The 25,683-nt window shown below is 43.5% G+C and overlaps 1 protein-coding gene across 1 annotated transcript in view; it reads left to right on the forward strand.

Annotated features, from left to right (window-relative positions):
* Positions 1-25,683, forward strand: part of P4ha3 (prolyl 4-hydroxylase subunit alpha 3) — a 45,277-nt gene that overhangs the window by 17,035 nt on the left and 2,559 nt on the right. Inside the window, 8 exon segments of the mRNA XM_029555894.1 lie at positions 374-523; positions 4,604-4,655; positions 9,218-9,381; positions 9,610-9,786; positions 15,115-15,179; positions 18,592-18,751; positions 20,280-20,342; positions 25,260-25,328. Coding sequence (XP_029411754.1) covers positions 374-523; positions 4,604-4,655; positions 9,218-9,381; positions 9,610-9,786; positions 15,115-15,179; positions 18,592-18,751; positions 20,280-20,342; positions 25,260-25,328 — 900 coding nt within the window.

Raw genomic sequence — 25,683 nt, forward strand, 5'->3', positions numbered from 1 at the left:
AAAGTTTAAAACCTCATTTAATTTTATGTCTCATAGGGTTTATACTGAGTAGAATATTGTATAACTGTAATAATTCAACTGTAAATCTAAAAATTTACAGCCAATTCTGAAAAAGATGCATCTTAGCTCAGAAAATTGTTATTTAATATGTCAATGCTGATGTAATGAAGTGCTTCTTCTAAGTATGTGGTTATTAAAAAAATAATTTAAAAAAATAATAAAATAAAATAGGTACTGAATAGACTGACTTTAAATGAATTTGTGATTGACACGTGCCTTCTGGATTCCAAAGGCACTCCTACTCTGAATAATCAAACCTTTTCTTTCCTCTGCCTGTGGACTGAGGCTGTACTGTGGCTTGTGTTCCCTGCAGGTGGCCTATGACATGGGGGATTACTATCACGCCATTCCATGGCTGGAGGAGGCTGTCAGTCTCTTCCGAAGATCTTATGGGGAGTGGAAGACAGAGGATGAGGCCAGTCTAGAAGATGCCTTGGATCACTTGGCCTTTGCCTGTTTCCAGGTAAGGGATTAAATGCAGCTGACTTTTATCACAGTGAATACAACATTCTGCATCCCTACATGTTTACATCTGATGTGTTCATCTTCCTAATGGGACCAAATACAGAGCCATTATTTTATTGCTGCCACAGATCACCTGTAAATAAATCAACATTCAAAAAAATGCTTACCTTTCCAGGAAGCTCGCAGAGATGGGCTCAGAACCCAAGTCTGAGTCTAAGTCCAGAGCTAACCAATGCACTGACCGCTTTGCAATCTTCACTCCTCATCACAGTCTCTACATGTAAGAGCAGCAGCCTCCGCCACAAATATTGAATGGGATCATAATCAATGGAGAGCACTGTGTTCTCAGTAATCTATGACTCATCACTGATAACATGCCATAATACTGCCACAAAGGAAGATTTCTATTATCCTTTGCCATTGAACCCAGCGGTTATGTGGCCATTGCTGGCCACAGAGGCACTGCCTTTGTTCCATTGTCCCAACCCCAGGGCCTCCTACAAGTCTCCTCTGTGCTTAGCACTGTTCTCTGTTGTCCACTGTGCTATGGATCGACATTCGTTGCTGTCAGTTCAGCTGCTGCCATCTTGTGTGACTAGCCTCATTTCTCATCAATTGTAGAGCCTTTGAGAACAAGTTGGAAAAATCACCATGGAGCTGGTAGGTAGCTGATTCCCTGGAGGCTACCAGGCTGTTCTTGCTTTTTTGGTGGTAGAGATTGAACCGAGGGTATAGTTACACTTCAGCCCTCAGCCACATGCATTTCTTTTCTCCCTATTTTCCTGAGAAAAAAAGGAGCACGTGAGTGATCCAAACTCCCACGGTGCTGAGAAACTTGCCTTGTCCTCCTAGCAGCTGACAGTGCTGCTTCCTCCAGGGAAGTTCCTGGTAGCTGGGTCTTAGCTTCACGGCTAAGGGCTCTCCTGTCTCTCCTGCTCTGTTGCTATGGGTTAAAGGGAAAACAGATTAAATATGATGTAACAAGTAGTGAGGTAGAATGGAGTTTTAGTTGAGGGAGAAAACAACAGAGTCAGCGTAGAGTAAGCCAAAGGTAGATTAAAGCAGTTTATCCAAAAATGGGGTCATAAACACAGTGCCCGGTGATTAGTTTTGTTTTGTTTCCCTGCACATCTGATGCCAGGCATCTCCTCTGCTGACTGGCAGTCTTATGTCTCGTTCTGTTTGTCTGGTGAGATACTGCCAATCTTAAAAGACTCGACTCAAATGTTCCCCACTTTATGAAGTCTTCCTTAATTTTCCTAACTTTCCCTGGGAATCTTATAGCACATTTTATTTTACTTTGATCAGAAAAAAGTAATAAAACACGTAAGATTTCATTTATTTGTTATTTTTATTTTATGTATATGACTGTTTTGCCTGCATGTATTTAACTGCACCACATTTATGCAATGCCCACAGAGGTCAGAAGAGGGTGTCAGATCCCCTGGAACTGGTGTTATGGATGGTTGCTAGCTGCCATGTGGGTGCTGGGATTCAAACCTGGGTCTCTGCAAGAGCAACCAGTGCTCTTAACTACTCAGCCATCTCTCTAGCCCCCAAGATTTCATCTTATAATTGATTTATGTTCTCCACTTTGCCCAGTAAATTGGAGGGTTAATGTCCCCCCACCCTGGACCTTTGTTTCCATATAAAATGTATATATATGTATTTAGTCAAAAAAAATAGTAACTAATAAATCAGTAGTTAAGCCACAGCCCCTGGAGTCACACAGCCAAGGCTGAAATTCTGTGAAAACTCCAGCAACTGACTCAACGTTCTTACCTGTAAAAATAAAAGGGCAATATGAATGATGCTCATTTCAAAACATTGCTGTGAGGATGAAATGGACTACTTTAACACAGTGCAGGAGTCTCACCATGTACTGGTAAACGTAAGCTACAGTTATTGTATGATGCATTGCAAGTGTGTTTTCTTTTTTTCCTTTTTACTTAATGTTACTTGTTATTTGCACATTTCCAAAGAAATTTTGCTGGGAATGAACAGTAACTCTAGTTTTGTCCTTCATAAGGTACGATGCTATTATTATACTCTTATGAGGGCTTTTTTCTAAAAATACTTAAAATTCTCTTTTAGTCCTCTCCACCTCACAGTTTTGTTGTTTTGTTTGTTATTTATTTATTTATTTATTTTTGAGATAGAGTCTCCATGCAACCCTGGCTAGCTTGGAACTTGATATGTAGACCAGGCTGGCCTTGATCTTACAGAAATCCATCCACCTGCCTCTGCCTCCAGAGTGCTGGGATTAAAGGCATGCACCACCATACCTGGTCCATCTCCCATTTTAAAAGCGGTGACTAAAGTAATATCTGGAAGTACAGGGTATTCATAGATTACTTAACTATGCTATTAAGTTGAAGTTAAATTTACTTCTGGGAGGCACTCACATGGCTTCCTCATCCCACAGTCTTTACAACAAACCGAGAAAATATTCCTCCAAACTACAGTTTAGGGAACAACAGGATTTATTGGGCTTGCTAACTGAGCATATGATGGCAGTGAGGGGTACTTACAAAGGTATGTACCCCTTGGGCCTTTTTTGCTCTGCATTTCCTCCCAGCTTTGGCTTCCTGAACTGCTGCTGCTGGCCAGTCCAAGATGGTGAAGTGCCTCCCTCCTCCTCCCGCTTCCCCTGTGTCTATCCTTAGTACCGCCCCTTCATGCAGTTAAGGCTGACTGATTGGGCAGGAGGGATGACTGTCTCCCTCTGCCCCTCCCCTCCTACTGAGAGTCTCATTGAAGCTAGTGAAAGGCATTGCTGGTCACACAGAGGACAATCTTAGCCAACATAAGTATAGAACAGAATAATTCAGGACAATCAGAAATAACCTGCATTTCCAGCAGTAGCAGAATGGTTATGTCATCTATAATGCTGCATAGAACAAAATGCAGCCATTAAAATGATTCCTGTGACAACTATGCAATGTTATAAAAGCATTCCTGATGTAAAGGTAGAAAGAAGCAATCGTGATATGAAAATATGAAAAATAAAACGTAGAAACTGTATACTATCCAAAGTGCTTACAGTGCCTGGACTTCAGTGGAGCAATTTTTATCCCGTTTTCATATTTTACAATGTAATTATTTTTATTTTATCATTAAAATAATATTAATAAACAAAAATAAATTGGTTGAAAGGACGTACGTTTCTTTTTTAAAATTTTTTTATTTTTGTATGAGTATATTGCCTGCAAGTATGTGAGTGCACCCTTGTCGTGCACCGCCACGGAGGTCACAAGAGGGCTTCGGATTCCCCTGGAACTGGAGTTAAGGACGGTTCGTAGCCGCCATGTGGGAAAGGAACCTGGTCCCCTGCAAGAGCAGTCAGTGCTCTTAACTGCTGAGCCATCTCTCCAGCCCCAGAAAGGATGAACGTTTCTAAACATTGTTGTCAGCTAGTCATCGATGGCCAGCACCCAGGGGAGGACTGCAGCCGGCCTCTGTGGGATTCTCTTCCTCAGGCTTGTTTCCTTTGGACTATGTTGGGGCCAAGGTTGAATGGCTTGGGATAGCTAATTCCTCTGCCATAGGAAGTGTTCATTTTCGTTCTACCTTTGCCTCCTTCCCACCAAGGTTCTAGACTCTAGGAAGTACTGAGCCTGGAGCCTATATGCTATATTAGATGATATATCATCTCTAGATCTAGATATATCTATCTAATACCTAGATATATCTAGATATATAGAATCTCCCTCCCTTTCTCTCCTCCCTCCTCATCCTCTCACCTTTCTTTTGGTGGTGCTGTGGATTGAACACAGGGACCATACTAGGCAAGTGATCCACCACTGAGCTATACCCCCAGCCTAATAAAGCTTATCCTGATTTCTTTTTCTGTCTTGGCTGGTAAGAATAGTTATAACTCATTTGTTAATTAGGAGTCTTGATTCATAGTGGACTTCAAAAACATCCCCCATACTTCTAGTCTGTTGCCCCTTTCAATGAGCTTTATTATCTACTTGTGGTAAGAATATTCCATAGTCTTATAATCTACTTGGGTGATTTAATTAGAGAAAATATCTTCATTGCTGTTGACATTTCCTTTCCTTTCTTTTTCAATAAGGCAGGAAATGTTTCGTGTGCCCTCAGCCTCTCCCGAGAGTTTCTTCTCTACAGTAAGTGAAATAAGACATAAACTGACAGTCTGTCTCATTTCTGCCCCTGACATTTAATCCTTGCAAATGAAGTACAGTTATTCTTATGAGTGGAGGGGTGTGTGTGTGTGTGTGTGTGTGTAGGTGCACATGCCTGTGCACATGCATGCACAGGGCAGAGAAGGACCCCATGTTCTTTGTATGTTATTTTTTGAGACAAGGTCTTTCACCGAGCCTGATGCTTCACTGCTTCTGACCTCCCAGCATCCACCCCTCAATGCTGGAATCACATGGCCATGTCCAGTTTTTCCATGGGTGTTGGGGTTTTGAACTCAAGTCCTCTTTCACAGCAAGCACTCTTACCTAATGAGCCATCTCCCCAGCCCCCAATTACCCTTTTTATTATTCTACTTTCATAAGCCAAGGGACATTTCTAATTTGAGGTGAAATCTTATTTAGACACAGATTACTGAAAGGGAAAAATTCGTAAGGTGGAAAAATGCTTAGAAGATGTCAACCTGCCCCTTCCTAACTTGTTCTTTCAATGGGAACAAGTCCAGGCTGGGAGCCAGTTTCTTCAGAGGCATCTTAAAGACCAGGTTTTGAAAAGAAACCCAAGAATGAATGGAATCAGTGTGCACTGTGTGTGTGAGAAGTGGGTGACTCAGAGGGTTATTCACTGACTGTTTACTGAGAGCTATCAGTTCTTTCCCTTAAAACCAAAGCTCACTTGGTGATGCAGGCTTCCTGCCCAGGCTGCAGAGTTCAGGTTCAGGCCCCCTGGGAATGCCTTGCCAACAGCAAAATGAGGAGCTGCTGCCTAGCTTGACCTGGATATTTTTGCTTAAAAATTTAATGGTAGATGGCTTTCTAGATTTCCCCTTAATAAATTATTTAGCTACTAAAATAAGATGCAAAAATTGCTGATGTAGGTGCACATGCCTGTGCACATGCATGCACAGGGCAGAGAAGGACCCCATGTTCTTTGTATGTTATTTTTTGAGACAAGGTCTTTCACCGAGCCTGATGCTTCACTGCTTCTGACCTCCCAGCATCCACCCCTCAATGCTGGAATCACATGGCCATGTCCAGTTTTTCCATGGGTGTTGGGGTTTTGAACTCAAGTCCTCTTTCACAGCAAGCACTCTTACCTAATGAGCCATCTCCCCAGCCCCCAATTACCCTTTTTATTATTCTACTTTCATAAGCCAAGGGACATTTCTAATTTGAGGTGAAATCTTATTTAGACACAGATTACTGAAAGGGAAAAATTCGTAAGGTGGAAAAATGCTTAGAAGATGTCAACCTGCCCCTTCCTAACTTGTTCTTTCAATGGGAACAAGTCCAGGCTGGGAGCCAGTTTCTTCAGAGGCATCTTAAAGACCAGGTTTTGAAAAGAAACCCAAGAATGAATGGAATCAGTGTGCACTGTGTGTGTGAGAAGTGGGTGACTCAGAGGGTTATTCACTGACTGTTTACTGAGAGCTATCAGTTCTTTCCCTTAAAACCAAAGCTCACTTGGTGATGCAGGCTTCCTGCCCAGGCTGCAGAGTTCAGGTTCAGGCCCCCTGGGAATGCCTTGCCAACAGCAAAATGAGGAGCTGCTGCCTAGCTTGACCTGGATATTTTTGCTTAAAAATTTAATGGTAGATGGCTTTCTAGATTTCCCCTTAATAAATTATTTAGCTACTAAAATAAGATGCAAAAATTGCTGATAGTCATAAAGTATTCCATGGAAGACTTTAAACTGCATTATTCATAACTGTTAAATAAATTTATGTACTGTGTTTTGTCTTCCATTTCTGTACCCATTAGTTTAACCAACTTTGCACCAAAAATATATGAAAAACAACTGTGTCTATAAAGAACATATATGGCCTTCTTTCTTGTCATGATTGTCTAAGTGATATGGTTTATGATTATTTACATACTTGTATATAGCATACTGCTTATATAGGACTAGGTATTGTAAATAATCTAGAAATGGTTTAAAATATGTGGGTGGATGAGCATAGGTTATATGCAAATACTACAATATTTTATAAAAGGGACTTGAGCATCTGTACATTTTGGTACCCACAGGGTCCTGGCATGAATCCCTTATGGATTCTGAGAGATGACTAACATTATTCATTTTTGATAATTTGACAGAGTCAGAGATGGAAGTCACTGGGTGGTCTGAATATGCATATTAGCTAACTTTTATTACATTTATTTATTTACTTACTTTGTGTGAGCATGCATATGCCAGGGCATACATGTGGAGGTCAGAGGACAACTTGTGGGAGTTCTCACCTTCCAATATATGGGTTCTAGGGATCAAACTCAGGTCCTTAGGCAAGCACTCTTATCTGTTAAGCCATCTCACCAGCCCTACACAAGTAATTAGCAGTATAAAGATTAAAAACCAGGGCTGGAGAGATGGCTCAGCGGTTAAGAACACTGACTGTTCTTGTAGAAGACCTGAGTACGAATCCTAACACCCACATGGCAGCTAACAACTGTCTGTAACTCCAGTTCCAAGAGATCCAACAGCCTCTTCTGTCCTCCGACAACTTCTTCTCTCCTCCGCAGGCATTGTACGACACAGGTGCACTTACCTATATGCAGGCACAACACCCATACAAATAAAATAAATAAAATATTTTTTTAAATCAACCTTCTTGTATTTATGCTTGGTCTATTAAAGTCTCTATCTCAGGAATGGAGAGATGGCTCAGTGAAAATACTGCCCATCCAAGGTCCCGAGTTCTGTTCCCAACACCCATGTCAGATGGCTTATAACCACCTGCAACTCCAGCTCCAGAGGATCTGACATCCTCACTCTCTTCTGGCTTCTGCAGATCTATACACACAAAACACACACACACACACATACACGCACACACACACACACACACACACACTACACAAATAAATCTTTTTTTTAAAATCTGTATCTCTCCCAATGCACCCAAACCGTGTGCTACTATAGGTGGATAAGTAGGCCATTGCTATTTACTTGGACTCATCATTTCCATTCTCCAAAGCTTCATTTCTCTTTTTGTTAGAAAGGAACAATAACTTCTGCCCTCCCCTTCCTCCTTTGCCAGGGCAGCGGTGGTTAGAAGCTCACTGGGCTTCTCACATACTCTGGAGCATTAGAATTCAGCCCTTTCTTCTGATAATCATACACAAGCCAGCAGGCCACAGGTAGCTGTCAGTTCATGGGCATCTTGTGTTCAAAGTAGTTAGAAAAGGTGGGCATAAGCAAGGCACAAGGTTTCCAGTTTCCTAAAGTCTAGCTTCTTTCTGTACCATACTGCTCTTCTCTGTAGGAATTTTAAAGGATTATTCTAGAGCATATAGTGGAGCAGAGAATGAATATGTTTCCAGTTCTCTGGAGGAGAACAGGGAGCTGGGGAGATGGCCCGGTGCGTAAGAGCACTTGCTACACAAATGTGAGAACCTCAGTTTAGATCCCCAGCACCTGTGTAAAAGCTGGGTGCTGGAAGGAATGGACAGAGAAAGGAGGGTTTCTGGAGCTTGCTGGCCCACCAGCCTGGCTGAAAAATGGTGAGTTCCGTGGTCAGGGAACTCCAGGGAATGAGGTGGACAGAAATTGAGGAAGACACCATATCTTGCTCTGGCCTTGGCAAATGCATGGATGGGCACACCACACACACACACACACACACACACACACACACACACACACACATATGCAAAATATATTAGAAGATCAGGTTGGGCCCTGTGTTAGAGGCGATGACTCTCTGAGCTTCCTTTCTTTTTTATGTATATTTTTATTGAATTTTTGTGCATTTAATACAATAAATCTTTTAAAATATTTTATTCTTATTATTTTTATTTTATGTGTATGAGTGTATTGTCTGCATGCATATAAGTTCACTTATGTCATGCAATGCCTGTGGAGGACAGAAGAGACTGTCAGATCCCCTGGAACTGAGTTACAGACAGTTGCTAGCTGCCATGTGGGCGCTGGGATTTGAACCCGGGTCTTCCTCAAGAACAGCCCCAGTGCTCTTAACTGCTGATCCATCTCTTCAGCCCCCACACAATAAAACTTAATCAATTTAGACCCCCTACCCCATCCTCACCATCCCATAGGCACCCCCACCAGATTTCATACATTCTGTCATACATGTTAAGGCCTATTCCTGTCATTACACTTAACTGTCATGTTTTCATGTGGTTATCAGATTCTGTGGTCTGGAAGGTCAATCTAGGCACAGAAGCTGGTATAGAACACATGTTCTTGAGCATTTAGATAAATGGACTGGTGATTGGGTGGGTGGGTGGATGGATGGATGAACGGATGGGCGGATGAATGGATGGATGGGGCTTCTTTCCTAACATCTCACGGTCCCCTGTCTAAGAATGTTAACAATCATCCTTCAGGTCTACCAGGCCCAGGTCAGTCTTTTTAATACTAGATGCTCTTCTGAGAGGAAGGGCACTGGCATGAGACATTACTTAAGGTGCCAGTCCTGTGTGACAGTGAAACTGCAGGGAATCTTGGTAGCTCTTCCTGGGGCCAGTGTGGATTAATCTGTGTTATTCCTTGTTTGGATTTCCCCCAGGCCCAAATAATAAGAGGATGGCCAGGAATGTGTTGAAATATGAAAGGCTCTTGGCAGACAGCCCTCACCAGGCAGCTGCCGAGACTGTCATGCAGAGGCCCAATGTGCCCCACCTGCAGACCAGAGACACATATGAAGGGTTATGCCAGACTCTGGGTTCCCAGGTAGGATTCCTCAAGGAAAGAAAAAAGGGGACTAGGGTTGGCTAGAGAGTGGGAGGCTAACATTGGGATAACCTGAGGGGAAAAGTTGATGTCTTAAAAACAATAAAGCTCACCCATACAACATCAGGGTGACTTTATCCTGTAGTATTTCTCAAATCCCAGCTGTTTATACCATGGTTCCTAGGAGCCTGGACCTCATTTCTTATTGATTCCACTTTTTCTTTCCAGCCCATTCACTACCAAAGCCCCAGCCTCTACTGTTCCTATGAGACCAATTTCAGCCCCTACCTGCTGCTCCAGCCCATCCGCAAGGAGGTCATTCACCTGCAGCCCTTTGTTGTTCTCTACCATGACTTCATCAGTGATGCAGAGGCTCAGAAAATTCGAGAGCTTGCAGAACCATGGGTGAGTGTTCCCAAAGCCCCATTGTGCCTCTACTTGTCTCGAGTTCAGGAGTGTGAGAATAGGTGGTTGGCATGGCCAGAACCTTCTTCAGTCCAGGAGGTTAAAATGCCAGCTATTCTGTAAGGGCAGTCAGTGGTGAGGCAAATCATGACAGTGTTTGCCTCTAATGGTAAAGGACAGAGAGGGGGTACCAGGGGATTTCCTAGGGTGTTCAAAATGTGCTGGCAATATCATCTTAGGGATGTGGAATACACAACTGTATGCATTTGTTAAAACTCAACAAGTATTGTGCTTAAGACCTGTGTGTATCATTGTATGTAAATGTGATCTCAGAAAACATAAAGAAGGGGGCTGGAGAGATGGCATAGCATTTAAGAACACTGGCTGCTCTTGTAGAGGACCTAGGTTTAGTTCCCAGCACCCACATGGTGGCTAACAACCATCCGTAACTTCAGTTCCAGGGACTCAGACTTTCTCTTCTGACCTCCACGGGCATTGCATGACATGAGTGCACTTACATACATGAAAGCAATGCACTCATACACATAAAATAAAAATAATAAATTGCCAGGTGTAATGGTGCATGCTTTTAATCCCAGCACTCAGGAGGCAGAGGCAGGCGGATCACTGAGTTCAAGGCCAGCTTCGTCTACATAGAGAGTTCCAGGCCAGCTGGAGGAGCTGCAGGGAGACCCTGCCTCAAAAAAGATCAAAATAATAATAATAATAATAATAATAAAAATTTTAAAAATAAAATATGAAGGAAACTTCCTAAATTGTCAACTCTTCCTTAAAATTAGTAGAAGAAAATAATTCAATAGTAACAAGGAGCGAAATCCTAGTACGTATTTACAGATGAGTAGATAGATTATCTGGTTCAATATCCATTAAAAAGCAAACTGAAGCAGAGGCAGACAGAGCTCTGTGAGTTCAAAGCCAGCCTGGCCTACATAGTGAGTTCCAGGACAGCTGGGGCTACAGGGAGACCCTGTCTCAAAAAGACCAAAAAAAAAAAAAAAAAAAAGGAAACTGAAGTCCAGAAAGGGGAACTGGCTTGATTAAGGTCATACATGGAGCTAGAATCATGATTGGAGTTTAGAGGAATGTGGACTGTCACTCTGTTGTTCCTTCTGTCAGTAAGCTCAGGCTAAGTTATGCTTGGTAACAAGCAGCCCTGGAACCTTGGAGACAGCAACAGTTTACCATATTATGTGTCTGTGCTGGGTTGGCTGCAGCTCTGCCCCATCTTATCTCTAATCTAGGACCCAACCTGGCAAAGCAGCCCCTGTTTGAGACTTTGTCAGTCTCATGGAAGTGAGGAAAAGACAGAAATGGCAAACATGAGCTGGCTTTTAAAGCTTCTGTCTGGAAGTGCAGACATTGCTTCTAGCCACATCACACAGGTGAAGGCAAAGCACCTGGTACACAGCAAAACGTGGAGGAGCCTGGTCTAATCCTTCCACAGGGAAGGCACAGCAGGTCACCAAGCCAGTGGGTGCCAGCGGGAAGGGATACTTCACTCCTAGGAAGTGTGGCAAATATTTGAAAAAAATAGTCCCTCTCATCTCTGTAAGTCTATTGTCTTTTCAAACATGGCACAATAATTTGGTCTCAGAATTATTTATTTCTGACTAGACATCATGTTCTTAATGTGTGCTGTTCATTCAGTGAGACATTTAGTCATTTATCAATGGAACACAGCCTGCCCAGACCAGATCCTGGCCTGGTACTTTTCTTTTACAAAGAGGTAAGGTACTTCATTACCTCTAGGAGCCTCTGTGTAAGGAGAATACAGTCTGCTATGACAGGACCTAAAGGGAGGGCAGGTAGGAGGGGATCCTGGGGATGAGAGGAGGGAGCAGGCTTCTTTCACTGAGAGTGAAGGCCAGGGTGTTCCATGGTATTCCAGAAAGACAAAGCCATATATTTCAAGGGCCTGGTAGGCTACATGTTGAGAAACTAGGGAAAAGCTTGGTGGCAAAAGTACACAAGGGACAGGGTGAAAGATGACCAATGATGGGACTAGACAGTAAGATACCATTAACAAAGGCCGTGGTTGAGAGTTTGGACTTTATCCTGGAGGTTGTAAGAGAGGCTGGGTTGGAGCGAAAACAGCAATAGTTGTTTCATCCAGAAGGTCCTCCAGGCAAGTCTGTTAGGTTTTTGTAGGTGATTAGCTCCAATGGTGGTGGAACAATGTGTTTTCAGTAGCCTGCTTCTCCTGGAGCCAGCAGCTGCATCTGGACAGCAGCAGCTTTTTCCTCACAACAGCTCTGTTGCCATGGTGATGAGACGGGGGGGGGGGGGCATCCAGAGATGTTCACCTACTCCTTCGCCATAGCGAAGTCATTCATTTGGCATGCACAGGCCTTGCCACACTCCCATCCCCAAGAAGCATCTTGATTGGAGTTGCTGATGCCTGTCTGGCCTGTGACTATTCCATGACTAAGCTGAGGTCTTGTGGGAGGGTGGCTCCCTAAGGTCCTGGAGCCCTTGTGGCTTGTGTGGGAGCTACCTGCCTCCTCTCCACTGTCCCTTTTCATAAGTTCTCCTAGCACTTCCCTCTCCATCCACCTCCTACCTGTCCTCCAGGACTCAGTTAAAACCCTGAATCTCCTATGGGGCCCAAAGGCCTGGTTACTGCTCTGGTTCTTTGAGTGACTGTGTTTTCAGAGCACTTTGGGGGCCCATATGCACTAAACTTCTTCCTCTGCACTCAAAGCTTTTGTTGCCAGCTCTATAGCATTTAATTTTTTATGTTTTTCTGCCATTTATAAGTTGGCTGGCATCACTAGACATTTTGGAGGTTAGCGTCCCATCTTCCCAACTAGGAAACTAGCAGACATCATGCCTTTCTGGAAATGCTTTTGCCCCATATAATGCTCATCAAAGCCAGAGTATTTATTTTTATTTATTTTTTTAATTTTTATTTTTTTAGAAGCATTTCGTTACAGCTTTAACATATTCAGTAACAATTTCCAGAGCAAGGATATATCTCTTTCAAAAGTGGCTATATTTATTTTCATGTGTATAGTGTATATACTTGTGTGTGTGCATGTGTACGCATGTGCACATGTGTATAGAGGTCAGAGCTTGATTTTAAGCCTCTTCCGCAATCACTCTCTACCTTACCTTTTGAGCTAGGTTCTCTCTCTGAACCTGGGGCCCATCTATTCACTAGGCTGGCTGGCCAATAAAGAATCCCCCTGTCTCATACACCCCACATTCTTCTTCCCCTGAGAGGGGTTACACATGCACATCTCTGCCCATGACTTTTTACATGGGTGCTGGAGAGCTGAACTCAGGTCCTCCTGCTCACAAGACAAGCACTTTACCAACTGAGCCATCTCCCCAGCCCCTTACTTTTACTTTCCTTTATTTCTATGTGTATGTTTTGCCTACATGTGAGTGCACCTGGGTATGCAGTGCTTGTGGAGACCAAAAGAGGGTGTCAGATCCCCTGGAACTGGAGTTACAGATGGTTCTTAGCCAACATGTGGGGTGCTGGGAACTGAACCCAAGTCCTCTGCAAGAGCTCTTAACCACTGAGCCGTCTCTCCAGCCCCCACATTTTTATTTTTTGAGACAGGTTTTGCTATGTTGCCCAAGCTGGTCCCAAGCTTGGGCAATGGGACCCTCCCATTTTAGCCCCCTGAGTGTTGAGCCTGTATGAGAGTGTCACAGTACCTGCCCAGACTAATCTTTAAAGGTCAGCGTTGGCTTCCTGAACCCCTTGCTTAAACTCTTGAATGACCACACGGCTCTGCCACCTGGCTGTTGGTGACTCCTTACATGTTTCTTTGCCCTCAACGTTATGGCTGCATGTCTTTTCTCTGGGAATAGGCCACTCTTTCTCTATCTTTCCCTTCTGCCTAGAACACACTCCTCTTGACTCCTTTAACCTGTATGATTACAGCATGCCTTGTGGACATTCTGGGATGGCTCCCTGTGCTTCATAGGAAAGGGTTAGACACCTGTCTCTGTATCACCATAGCATCCTCTCCTTGCCCCAGGATGGCACCATTAGATGGTCTACAGATAAGGACTTTGTATGGTTTAATATATTGTTTTCATAATGTCTGGCACAGTGCTTAGCATCAATAAAATATTTGCTCAAAAAATGAGTGATTGGTATGCAGACAACAATGAAAATATTGTTAAAGGAATTGGGAACAAAGTAGTTCTTTAATGGAGGGGGGGGGATCCTAGAATTTTTTGAGCCATTGATTTTGCTCTAGAATAGTAAAAGAAAGCATGTCTTCATGAACCTCTCCCCTATGGCTGTTTCAGGAAAGGACAGAGGCACCATCAGCCACCTGAATTCCTACATCCCAGTATTGTAAAACAGCAGGCCAAGACCTCTCAAAACATGCTGTTGTGATGTGCTTACAGATAGGGAAAGGGGTCCAAGGAAAGTGTTTCCAGGATGGTCTGCCTGGTTTAGCAGCAGGAATGGCTGCTTTAGAGGAGGGGAGGCTATACTCAGTTCAAGAAGGGAAAGGTCTCATTTGTACACAATCCGTTGCCTGCCTCTGCTCTCATTGCTGGAGGTGGCGATGGGGGTGATCCTGGCAGTGCCTTTCAGTGCAGGGCCCAGCTTCATGCATTCAGCTGTCCATTTAACTAATACTGAGCATCTACTGGCAGAACAAGTCCGTCCCTCACAGAGCTGATACTCTGATAACAGAGGCAGAAGCAGACACAGCATCGGGTAAATAAATAATGCTTTTTTTCTGTCTCTTGAACAGTGAGTTTGCAATAAGGAGGTGCCTTTTAAAAACATAATTTAAATGCTCTATATACACACATTCAGAATGAAATAAAAACAGTTAAATTTGTGACTTCAGTCCTGTTTTTTCATAAGTCATGCAGCTGCAGCTTAGGAAGGGCTTTGGTTAGAATGCTCAGGAGCAAGTTCTGAGTGTAGGCCTTCTATTGGAGGTTTCATTTGATTTGAAAAAACACCAAGTGTTTTCCCTAGCTCAAGCCCTGGGTCTGACACTGAGATACAAACAGACACGAGAAATGGCTTTGCTCTTCCCCAAATCAGTATTGCAAGCACGAAAGAGATTCAAACATCGGTTTATTTCAGTTCAACCAATCTCTACTGAGCGGGTCCTTTTAAATAGTCACAATGCTAAAGACTACTTTGAGCGCTAAGATTTTTAGTCATTTATTTATTTTTTTATTTTCAAGATCAACAGCCATCACTAATTAGTACTGTGTGCAAAATACCCTTTAGCAAGCAAGGAACTGGTGATTGTTATGTCTGCGCTTCAGAGAGGGGCATGCCTGTGGACATGGACTTTGTTTTGCCCTTCCTTCCAGCTCCAGAGATCAGTGGTGGCATCAGGGGAAAAGCAGTTACAGGTGGAATATCGCATCAGCAAAAGGTAAACAGGGTCATTACTGGCAGCAATTCCTTCGGGGGCTGAGGGCTTGGCAGAGTGCTGGGTCAGAAACGACCTTTCAGGGATCTCCTGAGAACCTGTAGTTCATGTTATCTAAATCCATATGTTCTTCATGAGTGAGAACGTTTTCATCCCCTCACCCAGCAGCCTTCATCAGATTATTATATCATCTGAAGAATTAACAAGGAGGGGGCTGGAGAGATGGCTCAGTGGTTAAGAACACTGGCTGCTCTTGCAGAGGATCCAGCTTTGGTTCTCAGAACCCAAATGCCAGCTAACAACTGTCCATAATTCCAGTTGCAGGAGATCTAATGCTCTCTTTTGACCTCCTTAGGCATTGCATGGCACAGGTGTACCTACATACATGCAGGCAAAACATGCATACATAAAAAAAAGAGAATTAATGAAGAGACCACTAGGAAAAGACTTTGCTGGGGGACTCTCCTCTTTCTGAAAGCAGAATATAAGCATCTGGTTGTTCTTCTGCCCAGAGAACATGCTCCTACACACATTTGTAATTTGGCCTTACAGACTGTCTTCCAACCTCCTGACTCACATACAAAGCATGACTTGACATCATGCAGGCAAACGGTAGGAATGGAGGCCCTGGGGCTGCTGGCTCCTCCAAGGAGTAGCTCCAGTATGGGCTCCAGACCCACCCTCCTTATCCTCTTCTCCATCCCCACCCCCATCCATAGCCTTTTAGTTGCACAGTGAAGACCAAACTGGGGAGACAGTGAGAGAGGGAAATGGCCATCAAAGCCACATGGGAAAGTGATATCAGCATACTGGAGAAGGGCTAGATCTCAGGGGGCTGGTCTGTGTCATCTGGGAAGAGAGGCAAGAGATAAAAGCTCTGATTCAGTTATTTGGGTTTAGTTTGTTTTGTCTGGTATATCTAGGGACTGTGTTAGCTACTTTTCTTATTGCTGTGGGCCACTACGTAAAAGAGACGACTCTTACGTCATTTTGGTTAATGGTTTGAAGGAATACCGTCCATCGTGGTAGGGAGGTTGTGGTGACTGGTGGCTCCATGGTGGCTGGAGGGGTCGGTGAACCTCTTTACCTTCTTATATCTCAGTAAAACAGGAGGCAGGGACAGAGGGAGGGCTGGACACATAGCTAGGCTATAATTATCAAGGCCTACCACCCCTCCCACCTCCCAACCCCCACTTCTACAAGCTCCCAAAATAGCACCAAGAGTTGGGAATTAGGAATTCAAACACATGAATCTATGGGGGACATTTTCCTTCCAAATCATAATAGGGACAGTTCACAATTGGGGATATTCAGAATCGGGGGTATTCTCTAAATTTTGAAATGTCTGTGAAACCTTACCTTTATTGTTTGTTTGGAGGCAGGGTGTCCATGTAGCCCCAGCTGGCCTGAAACTCACTATGTAGACCAGGCCAGCCTCAGTCTCACAGAGATCTGCCTGCCTCTGCCTTCCCAGTGCTGGGATTAAAGGCGTGTGGCACCAGGCCCAGATTTGTTCTAAATTTTCTGAAACTGCAGGGTCAGAGAGAAAATTCAACCTTCTGTCTAGCTGCGTCACTTTTAGTGGCTAGGTGGTATTTTTCTTACTTTTCTGACCAAACTACCTCTTTCTCCCCTCACTTCATTCTTCAACCATTTGAATTTTGATTCTGTCTTTATAACTTCACTGAAACTGGTCTCTTAAAAGTTACTAGGGGCCAGGTGTGGTGCAAACACCTGTGATTCTAGCAGTTAGAGGCAGAAGGATAGTAACTTCAAGGCCGGCCTAGGCTAGCAAGACCCTGTCTTGAAACAAAAGCAACTTGAGGGGTGGCAAGATGGTTCAGCAGGTGGTTGCTTACTGTGCAAGCCTGATGTCCTTCGAGCCCCAAAATCCATGTAAAAGGAGAAGGATAAAAATGACCCCACAAAGTTGTCCTCCGACCTCTACATGCACACTGACCATCGTGCCCACCTCATCATACACAGAGTAATAACAAATAATTCCAATGTGTGGACTTTTGGGGACCCGGTCAAGCCATAGCGACCTGCAGGTTGAAATCCAGGCTCTTTAGCTTGTGTGCTCATCTTTGTGCATCTGGCCCTGCACCTACTCTTTCAGACTTTTCTCTGCTTGCTCCTCTCACAGAGCAAGTGTGTTAGTGTTTGTACACCCTACGTAGCCACACCGCCATGTTTGTTCTTGAACTCTCAGGCTGCAATATCCCTCCTTTTCCATCTATTGAAATGTATACACCTTTCAAATTTCGCCTAAATACCACCCAAGCGCCCAGGTGAAATTAACTTCTCCTTTCTTTCCTCCCCAATACCTCAAATTCTATTTTTCTTTTTTTTACTCTAATTTTTTCCTTAGTTATGCTTATGCTTTTCTTCTTCGAAGGCAGTGGCTAGCTTTATGCTGAGTATCTCTGCAAACCCAAGGGCATGTAGCTTAATAAGTTGAATGTAATCTACACAGGAAAATGAACCCATCATCTACAGAGCAAATATGTGAGCTTCCAATACACACCGAGGCTCTCCCCTCAGAGGCTCCATGCTGTTCCCGGAAGTCTGGGGCTTTGTTTAGGGAGCATGACCTCATTTTTCCAGGGACCTAGGTTCTGATTCCCAACTTTCTACTTTGTCAGAACTTCAAAATGTCTATTCAGGGAAAGAATCTGAGCTAAGCTTTGACCTGTTCCTGGGTGGCCCAGAGCAGAACCAGAGAGCTGAGACCTCCCCGGCATCACATCTCCATAAGTGTTTCTTTCACAACCCTCACAGTCTTGGACTCACTCCTGTGTACAGAGGAGCTCACTGGCCTTTAGAGAGATTAAAGGTTAAGTACTGACAGCATCATTCAGAGATGGAGAACTGGTATTATTACCTGAGTTTCTCCCCGTCCCTCTCCCTTTCCACTCTCCCTTCTTTGGCTGGTGGATCAGGGTTGGTTGGTAGATCAGGGTCTTGCTTTGAACTCCTGGGTTCAACCCACCTTCCTACAGCTTCCTGAGTGCTGGGCACATATCACCATACCCAAGGTCATGGCTCTAAATCCCAACTTTCCCCATGGCACTCTGCTCCCACTGTTGGAGATGTTTTAACTCAGCAGTTTTAAGGGTGGGTTTTTTTCATCTTCTTTGAGTCACCGTTGGGTGCTATGAACCTTTACTCTGTCAGCTCAACACTAGCCTTAGAGAATGTTCGCTGAGTGAATGATGTGTCAATGTTGAGACAGGAGACCAAGTGGATTGAGGTGACCTGATATACAGATGTGTAAGTGATTAGGCATTCACAGCTGCCTCCCTCCCTTCCTCTGGCAATTGAATGATTTATTCATTCATTCACTCACTCACAGACATCATATAGTTGTTTCCAATATCAGATCACTGATGCTACAATCTTTGCTATATTTTAGTGCCTGGCTGAAGGACACCATTGACCCAATGCTGGTGACCCTTGACCACCGCATTGCTGCCCTCACAGGCCTTGATGTCCAGCCCCCCTATGCAGAGTATCTCCAGGTGGTGAACTATGGAATCGGAGGACACTATGAGCCTCACTTTGACCATGCTACGGTAATGATGGGGTGGGTCAATGATCTTTCCTAGGGTAGGGAGCCTGCACATGATTGCTCAGAGGCAGAGCTCTGGTAGGCTGTCAGGGAATACTAAGTAAGTCTTAGAACAAAGGCTCTTGTTCCAGGAATATCTGAAAGTCTCAGTTTCAATTGATTGCTGCAAATTCGTTTTCTTATCTGCCACCATCCTTCTCACCAGAATTTTCTGGTGGGAGAAGAATGTGGCCCGTAACGGAATCATATCTCGGAAACTTTCCAGTCAACTTCATGATCTCAACTGTCCACCACTGCTCACAACAGCAAATAATTTTTGAGGATTAAATGATTTCCCCAAGAAGGAACCATGATCAAAACATGGAAATGTCACAGTGACACCATTAACATGATGTGTTGATAATTTTTTAAATGAGCAAAAACCTTGGGATATACAAATGACCAATAAATATATGAAAGATTCTCAACACCACAAGGTAAAAAAATACCTCCTTACAATCGAGCTATAGATTCAGCCCCAACTTTATCAAGATTCCAAGAACCTTAAAAACAGTATACAAGGGACATGATTCAGTGGGTAAAGTGCTTGCCATGCAATCATGAGATCCTATGTTTGATTCCCTGGTACCCACATTATAAAACAGGTAGGGTGCAGCAGCATGCCTTATTCCCAGTGCTCTAGGGTGAGGTGGGAGGAGACTCTCTGGAAGCTTGTGGGCCAGCCAGCCTGGCGAATTCAGCAATGAACAGCAAAGAAACTGTCCACCAAGTGGAAGAGGAGGACCTACACCCAAGATTATCCTCTGACCTTCACATGACTGCTGTGGCATGTTTGGGTCTGCACACACACACATACACACACACACACTCATGTAGAAGAAGCCAGCACAAAGGCTGCATATTTTGTGATTCTACATGAAATTTCTAGAAAAGACAAAACAAAAGAGACAGAAAATAGATACCTGGGTTGCTTGGAGTCAAGTAGGAATTGATGATAATACTTCATCAGCAGATGGAAATGCTCTAAAACTAGATTGTGGGAATTGTACAATTGTTAAAATTTGGTAAAATTCATCAGACTGTACCTACAATGAGTGAATTTTATGATATATAAGTTATATTTCAGATTGTTCCTTGACCAAAAAAATGAGTATGTCTCTTGGGTAAACAATTTGGACTGCCAACCTTATAATTTGATATTTCTGCAGAACAATGTTCTTCTATATTTTATATATTAATTTCTTTATTTTACAAAAAAACTAAAGTGCAATTCACCCATTATATAATTTTCTCACTATTGGTAAACAGTTCTATTTGATTTGTTTAGAATTTACTCGTGTGCATCTCTGATAAATTAATGCCTAACAAAAAAGGCATATTGAGTGCCTGCTGGCAAAAATGAACGCCAACTTCACTGAGGGTTACATTCTATCACTGCTGCCCCCGTTTTATCCCTTTCTATATTAATGTAAAGCCTAGCTGTCACTCATTGTCATCTGCATGAAATAACCATCATTCTACTTTTCTTTCAGTCACCACACAGCCCCCTCTACAGGATGAAGTCTGGGAACCGCATTGCGACATTTATGATCTATGTGAGTCTTGCTCTGGCAGGACCAGGGCTTCTTACTCAATGACTAATTGTATGCTTTTATTTTATAGTTTTCAAAGTAATTTCATGTATTGATTTTATCTGATTCTGAACATAAAAATCTCCAGGAAGTTTGTGAATTTTGAACAGCATTTTTTTTTTTTGTTAGGTACTGTGAGAGACATAAGGGAATTCAGGGCAGACTTCCTGTCCTCAGAGAGCCTGCAGTGTGCAGGTCAAAATCTGACCTTGTTGCCGGGTGTGATGGCACATGCCTTTAGTCCCAGCACTCAGGAGGCAGAGGCAGGCAGATTGTGAGTTCAAGGCCAGCCTGGTCTATATAGTGAGTTCCAGGCTAGCTGAGGGAGACCCTGTCTCAAAAAGACCAAAAAAAAAAAAAAAAAAAAAAATCCGACCTTGCCTAGACAGTGATTAGGATGGGGAGGGGCAAGAGAATGCAGGACTTGAACAACACTTGAAAGAGATACAAGAATCCCACTCTCTTTTTTCCACATTTAAAAATTTTTTATCATGTGTATGAATGTATTGCCTGCATGTGTGTAAGTGTACCCATGTTGTGCAATGTCTGTGGAGGTCAGAAGAAGGTCTTGGATCCCCTGGAACTGAACTTATGGATGGTTGTTAGGTCACCATGTGGGTGCTGGGAATTGAACCTGGGTCCTCTGCAAGAGCAGCCAGTGCTCTTATCTACTGAGCCATCTCTCCAGCCCCCAAGAATCCCACTCTGAAAAGCAGGGGCCCAGGAGTGAGCCTGTGGTGCTGAGGGAGAAAGAGAAGAGAAACGAAGCAGCTCCGACTATGAAAGGAAAAGAGCAGAGAGAAACAGAGAAAGTCAGTAAGTGCCTCTGATACGTAGTGAAGATTCTTCCGCTTCACACACACACACACACACACACACACACACACACACACACTCCTCAGTAAAACCATCACTCCACATTCTTCAGTAACACAGTAACAATTGGCCTCCTGAGTCCCAGTCTGGTCCCTCGGGATTCTGCCCTAGTCTAGCATCCTTATTCACTTCCCTTCAGGCTACGTGGGGATAATTCCTTCTCCACAAACTAGCCATAATTCCAACCTATCGCTTAGGAGATACCATTAGAAGCAATTGCTTTTTTAGGAGAGATTTATTACTGCTTCTTGGCCTTTTGGCTAAGATCAAGTGCAGAAGAAACTAATTACCGTTAGCCAGTGGGTAAAGATGTTCACTGTGAGGGCCCAAACGAAGGCCTGGCTTCAAGCTCCTTGGAGTAGCAGACATTCCCCATGGAGTGTTCTCTTCCATGAGGGCTGGACCTGGTGTCCACAGTATAGCCAAGCAGGGCAATCAGAGGCCGGCACTCTGTATTATCTCTCTACCAATGACACCAGTGTCTCCCAGTGGCTCGGCTGTATATTTCCAGTAGTAGAGGCTGCCTTTAGAAGTCATTCTGATCAGGCACAAGGGGCAACTGAAATCAGCTGTCAGGAAGAGAGCACATCTTAGCTCTGTAGTTGGTTGCATCATGACCATCATGAAAGGTCACAGGCAGTGAAGAATGTAGAGACCAACAAAATAACAGGAGCATCCAGGGCCAATGCAGCTTTGCTTAGCTCCCCAGTATCTCCTGTAGCTGATTCCTGGTAATAGAAAGCCACTTGCTAATGAGGACAGCATGGCTATGAGAACATAGAAATTTTATTATTTTATTTATGTGACACTGGAGATGGAACCCAGGGCCTTATGCATGCTAGACAAGCGCTTTACCACTGAGCTACACCCCCAGCCCAGCAGTTATAAATGGTAAGTGTGTGTGTGTGTGTGAGGGAAAGTGCATGTGGGTGCACTTGAGTTTCAGGCATTAAATGAAAATGTACTTTGGTTTTGGAGCCAGTCAGCCTAATCCTGATTGTGCTGCTACTCTGGTGCCGTAGCACAAATTACATCAATGATCTGAGCTCATCTTCTTGTCCTGTGCTCTCCACAGGGTTGTTGTGAGGACAGCTTGTAGGAAAATGTCATTCTAAAAAGTGTCATAGAATGCTGCTTGTCATCGTAGTAAGTACAGTGAAGGACCCCACAAGGCTAATGAGTGTTGTGGAGACCTGAGAAGTGCTCTGTTATGCCAAGTTCCTCCATCTTCACATCGAATAGAGACCGTCAGAGATTTCTCAAGCTATTGTTGAGGTTTGTAGGAAACATGAGCAATATTGTAGGGAGAAAATACTCTTTAAGAAGTGCAGAGGATCAAGTTGAAAGCAAGTTAGTGATTTCTGCTCAGACAGAACCTAAGAGTCATCCAGATATGAACCAGTAGAAGGTAGACAGCAGGAAGATCCCCCCTCCCCTGAACACAGGGAGCAAATTGATGTTCTCATTGGCCTTGAAAGTGTGCAGACGGTCAGGGGGAGTAGGGAATGCTTAGAAGCACCATCACCATTTCCAGGTTCTGAATCACCAGGTCATTTCCATTTCCTCTAAGTGCCAGTATCCTGACTCCTATAGTTCTTGCTCTGTAACACACATAAATATGGTGGAGTTTGATTGCCACAGGATTAAACACATGAACTTTCCAGTGTTGTAGACAAGCAGGATAGAACTAGTTATCCTGTGTCATGTGGCTGGTGAGAAAGTGCCATGTATCAGAAATGTACTTATGCATATGCTAATATGCTAATGCTAAGCTGGAATTCTTTCCTATGAAGACAAATCAAAATGAGGAAATAATTTCATTCATTAAGATATCCAGTGAAGTGTTGTTTATAGTAGTAAATATTTGAATTTAATAGTGAATATTTGGAATAAATGTGTGGCATAAGGTTTATGAATACAGTCTTTGGAGCCAGATAACATTGGCTCAGCTCAAATCCTGACTTTGTCTGGAAAGAGTTATGTGACCTTCTGCAAAATCCTGAGATGTGATTTCCTCATCCATAAAATGTGAATAATAATAATTCTAGGATTCTATGAAGATTAAGTGAGATAATATATTTGTAAGGACTTAGTGTAATGTCTTTCATGAATGCCAATTATTGATCAGTGCCAACTATGACTGTGTATTCTTTTCTGGATGATAAAATGATATGTGATATTATTTTTAATATCTTATATATGTCAAAAATGTTTGTATTATACATTTATTTGAGAATCAGAAAAGAACTTTGTATTAAGAGAACATATTTAACCAGGCGTGGTGGCACATGCCTTTAATCCCAGCACTTGGGAGGCAGAGGCAGGTGGATCTCTGTGAGTTCGAGGCAAGCCTGGTCTACAGAGTGAGTTCCAGGCAGCTGGAACTACAAGGAGACCTGTCTCAAAAAGACCAAAAAAAAAAAAAAAAAAAAAAAAAAAAAAAAAAAAAAAAAAGAGAACATATCCAGAGCTGGGGAGATGGCTCAGTCAGGAAAGGGTTTGTCAGGGAAGTATGAGGACTAGAGTTTGCTCCCCAGATCCTATGTGAAAATCCAGGTATGGAGACCAGTGCTGGGAAGGCAAGGACAGGAGGATCCTTGGGGCTCTAGGTCACATGGCAAGTTATAGGTCTGTCTCAAAAAACAAGGTGGACAGCACCTGAAGCATGACACCAGAGGTGGTCCTTTGGCCTCCCTATGCACACATGGGTATATACCCCTGGAAAGAGAGAGAGGGAGAGGGACAGGGAGAGGGAGAGGGAGCGGGACAGGGAGAAGGGAGAGAGAGAGGGAGGGGGAGGGGGAGGGAGATAGAGAAGGAGAGGGAGAGAGAGAGGGAGAGGGAGAGAGAGAGGGATTTCAAATACTTGGCAAGGGAGCTCTACCAGCCTTTGCACTATATTTCCTGTCCATGAGGAAATTTATTCAACAAATGTCTGCCAAGTGCCAGGAGTGTGCTGAGTCATATGCTACATGCTGGGATGCAAAGATGAGTCAAAATTATGTATTCTCTTAGGAATTTCTCAACTTAGGGAGATGGACACAAGGAGCAAACTTCAAAAAACATGGAAAGTACTACGATGCTGTCACAGTTGATTGACAGCAGACTTATAGAAGAGTGGTCATTTAGTTTGCTAGATTCCAAGGAATAGTGAAAGTCAATAAACAGTTCTTATGATGCCCACCATTTTTTACTGTGCTACTCAGAGAGAAATAAATTTAACCAAAAAAAGTGTAAGGGGCTGGAGAGATGGCTCAGTGGCTGAGAGCAGGTACTGCTCTTCCAGAGGACCAGAGTTCAGTTCCCAGCACCCACATCTGGGAGTGCACAACTGCCTATTAACTCCATCTCCAGGGGATCTGATGCCCTCTTTTGGCCTCCAAGAACACCTGCATTCATGTGCACATATACTCACAGATAAACACCCATATACATAATTTTAAAATAAATAATAAATCTTTAAAATGTTTGAACCCTTTTAAAAAATATTTTACTATTTTTTATTTTATTTTATTTTGTGTGCATGAGTGTATTGCCTACATGTATGCATGTGTACTCATGTTGGGCAATGCCCACAGAGGTTAGAAGAGGGCATTGAAGCCTCTGGAACTGGAGTTACAGATGGTTGTAAGCTGCCCTGTGGGTGCTGGGAACTGAACCCGGGTCCTCCACAAAAGCTGTCAGTGCTCTTAACTACCGAGTCATCTCCCCAACCCCCAAAATGTTTGAATTCTACTATTCTCTATAAAGATGGTAGTTAGAAATGAAAAGAAAGGGGGAATTCCAGAGTTTCCTGCAGCAAGCAGCCCCACACCAGTCCCTGTGCCCTTGCAGAGGGTCCCTGAATTTGGAAGGTAGATGACTAGATTTCTCCCAGGGCTGAAACAGGGGAGCCCAGCTGTGAATCTGTGCAGAAATGACCTCAGATGACAAGTTCATGAGCACATGACAGAGAAGGAATGTCAGTAGCTATTTTAATTCTGGCTTCTTCCCCCTTCATGATAGCTGAGCTCTGTGGAAGCTGGAGGAGCCACAGCCTTCATCTATGCCAACTTCAGTGTGCCTGTGGTCAAGGTGAGTGGGGCCTGGCCTAGAAGATGGAGTGGTGTCAGTGTGTGATGGCATAGAACTTACCCCTCTCCTTCATGCTGTCAGCTTGCAAGCTGATGATGGAGGGACTAAAATAAGATCTTTCTTGAATCCTGAAGATAATTCCCCATTCTTGTCACCATAACACATTACCGTGATTTGTTAATTTTTAAAAATATTTTATGTGTATGAGTATTTTGCCTACATGTAAGTGCACCACATGCATGCAGTGCTCACAGAGGCCAGAAGAGGATGACAGATGTCCTGGAACTGGAGTTCTAGAAGGTTATTAGCTACCAGGTGGATGCTGGGAACTGAATCTGGGTCCTCTGCAAGAGCA

This window comes from Nannospalax galili, unplaced genomic scaffold, assembly GCF_000622305.1.
Source record: "Nannospalax galili isolate Female #2095 unplaced genomic scaffold, S.galili_v1.0 scaffold686, whole genome shotgun sequence".
Lineage (NCBI taxonomy): Eukaryota > Metazoa > Chordata > Mammalia > Rodentia > Spalacidae > Nannospalax > Nannospalax galili.